Source organism: Dermacentor andersoni, chromosome 3 (assembly GCF_023375885.2).
Source record: "Dermacentor andersoni chromosome 3, qqDerAnde1_hic_scaffold, whole genome shotgun sequence".
NCBI lineage: Eukaryota > Metazoa > Arthropoda > Arachnida > Ixodida > Ixodidae > Dermacentor > Dermacentor andersoni.
In genome coordinates, this window is record NC_092816.1 from 23,764,892 (window position 1) to 23,772,240 (window position 7,349).

The 7,349-nt window shown below is 50.5% G+C and overlaps 1 protein-coding gene across 1 annotated transcript in view; it reads right to left on the bottom strand.

The window, feature by feature from the left end:
* Nucleotides 1-7,349, bottom strand: part of LOC126518892 (uncharacterized) — a 97,535-nt gene extending 90,186 nt beyond the window's left edge. The window contains exon 1 of the mRNA XM_050168555.3: nt 7,116-7,349. Within this exon, the coding sequence (XP_050024512.2) occupies nt 7,116-7,288 (173 nt within the window). The 5' untranslated portion in view covers nt 7,289-7,349. The remainder of the gene's footprint in view (nt 1-7,115) is intronic.

Sequence of the window (7,349 nt, forward strand, 5' to 3'; positions counted from 1 at the left end):
GAGGGACGGCCAAGAAGGCCACAGAGGCGGCGACGACGGCGCGATCTGGGCTTTCCCTACAAACGCTTCGCGCCGCAACCCGTGAGTCACGCGAGCGCCGACGCCCTCCTCGCCCGACGAGTACGTCGCAGACAAGCAGCCACGGATGCAACAAAACACGCGCCGCCGCCGCCCCGTAACAACTAACGGTCGCCGACTACGACATCTGCCGCAGAGCGCGGTAAATATCGGACGGCTGACGATGCGGCTAACGAGGGTTCGACCATCCCGAGCGCTACACTTTGCCCCGGAAGTTCGGGAGACCGGGCACGTGGCCGCCGCACCCACAGTTGCGCCGCGTAGCGAGATCCAATGCGAAACCTTACGGATGCTTTATGTATTTCTTTTCTATCTCATTGTTCTCTGAGCAAGACGTCCAGGGATTCCGCGATAAAGCTGATTATCTTCGCCTATACAGCAACTTGAGTTCGAGGACTGAAGCACAAAAACGAGGCGTTGCTAACTTTGCAGTTCGGTCCTCGACGTTAGTATGTGCGTCTCAATTACGAATAAGTTCTTTCGCCGAACCTGAGGTCTAATCTTGCACGTGAATGTGCATTATGTAAATAGTTCTTGTGACTATATATGCATTTGTGTTATACAGCGCACAGGCAAAGTCAAGCCACTTTCGTACGACTTTTTGTCTATGCTCCTGACATGTATCCACAACGTCAAAGACTTATTTCTTTCCCTTGATCTGTTCTATTTGATCGTCCAGTTATATTTAGGGCTCTCTAGCACAAATCGTAGTGCAAGAACGTTTTTGCATTCGGACTTCTTCATGGCAGGCTGAATATACTAATGAGGCATTGGAACACTGTAGAAAATAAAAGAAAAAAAGAATGACTGCACTTATCCGAGGTCGCCATAATTAAAGCGAGTCGTGGCACTGCGATGTGTTAGGAAATCCTAAGGTTGACATAGGGACCGCAACTTGTGTGATCTCGAGGCAAACAAAGAAGCAGAGTTTGCCGGAAAGAAATGTAGAAAAAGAACACTACAATGTAGCAGCGGGCACATCCCATGGGTGCGCGGCAAGCGCTCAGTGATACGGCGAACTGAAACAAAATGGCTCAAACGCCCAAATACAGTTGCCGCAATCCGCCCCGCCGTCACAATAATACGACTCTCTGCAGAGACTGCTGGCGCTCTAACAGCTAATCGCCATCAGATAGTCTTCGCATCCGTCTGCAGTGAGAGACGCGCGTGCAGAGACGACGAAGAAGCCAGTAAACATCCAGGCCGCACACTTTTCCCCGTCGCTCAACGACGAGGCACGCTAAGGCATTGCGCCGTTGTCGACAGGGGACGCAGTGTCGCACCGAAAGTCACCGCAACCCGAGAGCCCGATTCCCGCCGGAGAGGCTGGTCACAAACGCAGCCCACGGAGCGCACAACAGCGTGAAGGAGCGCGCGACAGCTGCGCAAGCGCGCGTATTTGCGAGCGCGTGTGCGCGCACGGGGCGTCTACAGCAATTAAGGCAAAACAAAAGCCGCCGCCGCCGCGGGTTTGAAAATAGCAGCAGCCCTCCCCGACCGACACGCGTCGTCGTCTCCGGGAGGAAGGCTTACAAAAGGTACGACGGCGGCCAAAACAGAACCACGCGGTCGACGACGCCGGCACCAGCGCGCCAGACAGCAACACGCTCCAGAGGCCTAACCACATGGCGCGCTCAATAACCTAGCGTAACAGAGTTCTCTTAAGAGTAGCGGAGACTGTATACACCGGTGCACAGCGACACGCGAGCAGCTGGACTTACCGGCACCTAGTGACCTTGTATTCACTCCAATCGAAGTAGTATGTGATGCTCTTATTGTGTTTCGCAACGCTATCCTGACTGATGCCCTTCTTCCGTCCCAACTGTCGACCGCCGTTCAGGTGTCAACATAATGTTACAGCTGCAGTGTAGCCATCGGATATTTTTGTGCTTTTCTTACACTTGTTAAAAAAGGCTAACATCCGCTGACTCCCAAACTTTACCTGTGTTTACTTTGTTTCTTATCGGAACAAATAAACAAATAAATAAAGCTTTTTGGCTATATACCATGTGATCTCTCGTTGGATTCAGCACTGTTCAGACAGCTGTCTAACTGTTTAGCTTACTTATTATGATTAATATATCAGCGGTACGTAGATAACGCCACCGCTGCAGTTCCCAGATAAGTATTACATTAACCCTGAACACGCCTCCACCGCTATGCAAAAACTCAGCGAGGCTCAAGGTACGCAATTATGGTAACCAGTCCTTTACGCTATGTTGTTTCAAACGCTTATTAAGCAAAAAAAAAGGGGGGGCCGACCAGAGGCCTCTTGCCAATGCATTTTGGCGGGAAGGGAAAAGGGTTGTAGTGGTCTTGGGGACGGAAATAAGAGGCAAAACAAAAATAAAGGTTGTGTTAGATAAAGCGTAAAGCAGCGTCTCATACTGCTTTTGTTATTTGTGGTAGATGTGACGTAAATTGGAATTTCTTAAACGAGAGGCCTTAAGTTAGTTGGGAGGGTGTCCACGAGAATCTAGATCCCTTCGAAACTGAGGACATATCTAAACATATTAAGTAGTATTCGGTAACTGGCAGTTTGAGCACTTGCCTCGATATGGTAGATCATGAAAGAAGTGCGTCGTTTGGCAGAAAGGTTAGTAAGTAACGAGAGCAATTCCGGCCTAGTTGGTAATCCATTACTCAAGTATTATTGTGCAACAGATAAAGACACGTACGAAAGAGAAGAACACACACCAAGCGCAAACTTTGAAAGTTGAAAGGGTGCGCTTGTGTGTTCTCTTACGTCCGCGTTTTTTTTTTCTTTTTTTTGCGCAATAATACTTGAGTTAGTATTATTGACATACTTGATATTATTGATATTATTGATATACAATAATACTTGAGTTAGTCTGCCTCAGGCAGACTTGGCGGGAGAGTGAATAAGACTTCAGAACGGGAGTATGATTAACAAGACAAGCTAAATGCTCTTTACGTTGTCTCAATAGTTGTCCAGTGTTCATCTGCATCGTAGTCACAGTCCGAAGGGGTCCAGCTGGCTTGAGGCACGGGGGTAAGTTGAATTGCCGCCAGGTGGACCTCATTTCCTGGGATTCCAGCATGGCCGGGTACCAATGAGATGGTGACATTGACGTTGTAGTAGAGAAGCAGAGTGGCCTTGAGTTCTTGAATATTGTGGATCATTGTTTGACAGGATACATCAGCACTAAAGGAACGAGTCTTGACTGTCGGTGTGAATGGGTATGTGTTTGTAACATGAGAAAATGGACGTGTTGGCGACATGAGAGAGTGACTAAATGATCTTCGAGTTCTGCCACTTCAATGGTAATGTCTGATGATAATGGGCATATCTTACGAGAATCAGTAACAGCCATGCCTCAGTTGAGTCTAACGCTATATTCCCATCGAACAAGCTGCGATTCGACAAGCAGTCGAACTCGGGGTACCAGCAGGTCATTCAAGAAGACCTGTCGTCAAGAAGGCGCCCTGTGAATGGACGCCGGTTTGATGTGTGTAGTACACGTGTCATATGGCCAGATTACGAAGCGACGGGAACATAGTGCTACCTCGCATTTGCTTGACATCTAACCGCGCGCTGACGGGTTTCACGGGAACGTGAATTCGGCCAAATAATTGTTTTTCTAGCTGTCGACCTTGGGGGTAGGGGCTGAACGCCAAGATATCGCCAGTGCATGGAAAGGTGGCCAAGTCATAACGGTGCTCAGGTGAACAGCCCCGAATCTAACAAATACGCACTTGCTGCCGCCTCTTGCCGGTACATAACAGGTTTAAATATACTGGGTCATCTCGAGTGCCTGTCACTACACGCCGCAAAATAGGCCAAATACGTCAAAACTATCAATGACCTAAGCCCACTTTCTCACGACACATCCAAATAGGGACGAAAGAATGTACGTCTTTTTGGCAGTCAGTAAATTAGAGAGGCAGTTTCGTGTGCTTAACTGGTTACGAAGTTTATTTAATGAAAGAACAAGCAAGACCTCAGTCGAGTCTACTCGTTCTAAGAGCACTTCATTTCGCGCACTTACTATCCAGGCAGCATGATACCCAGGTTTTCAAGGAGTTGTGAACGCCGGCTAGCGACAACAGATGAGATCACTTCCTAGGACACTCGTTTAACTCAAACAGCACCTTTCAGACGATTTATCGCAAGTCGAAAGGTCGGTATCCCATGGAAACGCAGTGTGCGCGATCGTCTGAATGCACACACACGTCGGGTGGGCTGAAAAAGGGGCAGCATAAACAAGAGTTCTGAGCGAAATCTCAGTCCAGCACCAACGCAGGCAAGCACAGCGTTGAAGTCCCAAGATAGAACGCACGTCATTAAGCTCTCATGACAGGCCCTCGATAGGTGGCGCTCACAATTCTCGTAAATCAATTCCTCAATTTTTTATACTATTCAGTTTGTCCTGGAGTTACGCAACACCAGCTCGTTCCAAAGGGTATGGCCACATCAGGGTTACTGTACATGGCTCATACAAGTGAGACGACACATTGGCATTGCAGAGCTTTTCGACATTGCAAATCAAATCTGAGCGCATGAAGATTTACCGCTTACACCAAGCCCGCCCTTGCAACCGATTACATAAGGGCACACGCGACGGGAAAAGGCCCCCGAGCCGTCCCAGGCGCCTTCGCAAGATCGCGGCACGCTAGGGAGGAGCTACGAAGGAGACGGCGAAGCTATAAAAAACCTCTCTTCCACAAGAGCATCAGCACTCCCTGCCGAGTCGCCTCCGCACGTTTCCACGGCAGACGAGGGAGCGGCGTACGCTCAGCAAAATTCCGAGGCAGAGGGCGACACGGGCTTCTCCAACGAATGAACCTGGCAAAAAAAAAAAAAAAAGGAAGGAGAGAAAGGCTGACTTGGACAGAATTGCTCACACATAGAAAAGAAAAATGCGCATAGCGTCCGTGCTAGGCCCACGCCCGGATGTGTAAACTGCTTCGGCGCAGAGCGGCCGCTCGCCGCTTATACAAGATTTATAAGCGCCGAGATCGCTTGCCGCCGCCGAATGGAGAGGCTCTAGCAAACGTCCAGGCCATGATGCGGCCCCGCATTATGTGCCGGCGCTGCTACCGCCTCCTACTTGATCGGCGCGGCAACAATGTCGATCCGGTCCGACAATGGGCAGCATTCAGGGATCGGCGATCTAGCGCAAAAAAGTAGACAAGGAAGGATAAGGAAAGAATGCGGTCCAAGCGAAGGGGAAAGAAAATGTGCCAAGTAAAAACTATCTCAGAAGGCGACGTGGTCAGTGTAGCGAGGAAACTACTAGCCCAGCGCGTGAAATGCACTAAATAAAGAAAAGGATAGGTGACTGAAAGGAATAAGAAAACAGCAAACAAACCCGGCAGCATTGATGAGGGGTTGCGTGCCGGGTTGGTCCTCGGCGAAAACTAAGAAAAGGGTGGCACTGTAAAGGAGGAGAAAAAAAAAGGGGGAACTGGCCACAAGAGCTGCGCTACCTACGGCAGACCGGCCCTTTGCTGTTCGCTTCTTGCGTTCAGCGAGAACTAGCCAGCTATAGCTGACCGGCGGGACGTGTCTGCTCGAACCGGGAAGCAACTCCAGCAGCCGTGCCCACCACTCCCTACTACGCACCTGACAGGCAGGCAGGCAGGCCGCGCCACGCACAACGATGCGAAAACGAAGCAAAGAAGAGCTCCGCCGCCACTAACAGAAAGGATAACGACCGGTCACGCCGACACTGGCAAGCAAGCAGCAGCTCCGAAGAACATCACGAGGGAAAGAAAAGGCGTATTACACAGACAGGCCGCGTGAATAATTCCCGTCTTGATAAAAACGACAAGGAAGGAAGGCCGTTCGAAACGTTTTATCTCATAAAGTGACGCCTCACTGAATAGCTTCTGCAGCATCTACCTCCTTTCGCACTTTAGGAGCCCCGCCACTAAAAGGAAAGACCGAGCTCAACACAGCTTCACACATAAATTCAACGAAGTGGTACCGGTATAGGAATTAAGTCGGCAATGCCTGAATATAAGCCAGCAGCAGTCCAGTTTCAATTTTTCTTCCTTTTTTTCTAGATCAAGGCGTGGCGCCGGTCAACTCCCCTAAAGCAGACATCTCAAGAAACATTTTCGCTGTTATCGTGAATTATACGGAACGCAGGCAGCAGCAAGTGGCGGCTAGTCGAAATGCATCGACGTTTTCAAGGAACACAGCGTCGTAAGTGCTCGGGTCGCTAGTAATGCAAGACTTGACGGCGGCTTTTTTAACTCCTGTAATAAGCCAAGATCCGTCCCTTGGTGACACTGAAATGCTTTCTTTTATGGTTCGCTTCAAACGCCAGCGTGCGACAAGCGGCTTATATCGCTGAAGCAACACAGCCGACGCAACAACGAAGGATGAACTGCAGAAGCGTTGCCTGCAGATACTGGGACGTTTCCCATGGGCCACGCCCCGCGTTTAGTGCAATAACATTTGAGGGACAGGCTGCACTGCATTAACGTCTTTCTAGGTTGTCAATGTGGCACCTGCGCGACCTGCATATTCACAACACCCGACCAAAAACCAATTTATATGCTCTTTATGAGTAAAGCGACACTTCAGCTGACAAGCGCGGCACATGCTCAAGATCGCTGGTAGTTTGCTTTTGTGAGAGAAGCGGTCAATCGGCACATACATGCAGCAAAACACGAGCATACCCCAGCGAAGAAGTCTCTTCCGCTTCAACTTGAGACTTCGGTGCAACGTAACGGAGTCACCGCGGAAAGTTCTTTTCAAATGCTGCCCATACGAGGGTTTCTTGGCGGGAACGAACTGACGGTCATTCCGTCGCGTTTTATCGCGCCGTCAACGAAGCCGCTTTGAAGCACGCCGGCGCCGGCACAAAGAACGGGCGCGAGTCAAAACTAGCGAAATGCGTTTGGAGTCGCCGCGCTCGTTTTGTAGTATGCGTGCATCGTCTCTCCCCACACGCACGCGGATTTGACAGCTGCAGGACCCTGATGTCGCGCATCGTCGCCGGCGCTGAGCTGCCGATAGAACGGCGGACCGGCCGGAGACAGGCTAGCGCGTTGCTTATATATACCTGGGCTCGAGGTGGGTAAGCACCCAGTCGAAAACCTCCGCTTCCACGTCCTCCGGGTCGATGGTGCGCTCCCCTTGGTGACCATTGCGGTGCTGAACCCCGTCGTCCGGGCTCTCGGGGCTGTTCACATTCGAATAGGAACTGAGGTACTCGGTAATCGACCTCTCCTCCATAGCAGCAGGAACGGCTGTGACGGGAGGATAATGATCGCTCGGCGACAACGCAGAGCCTGGC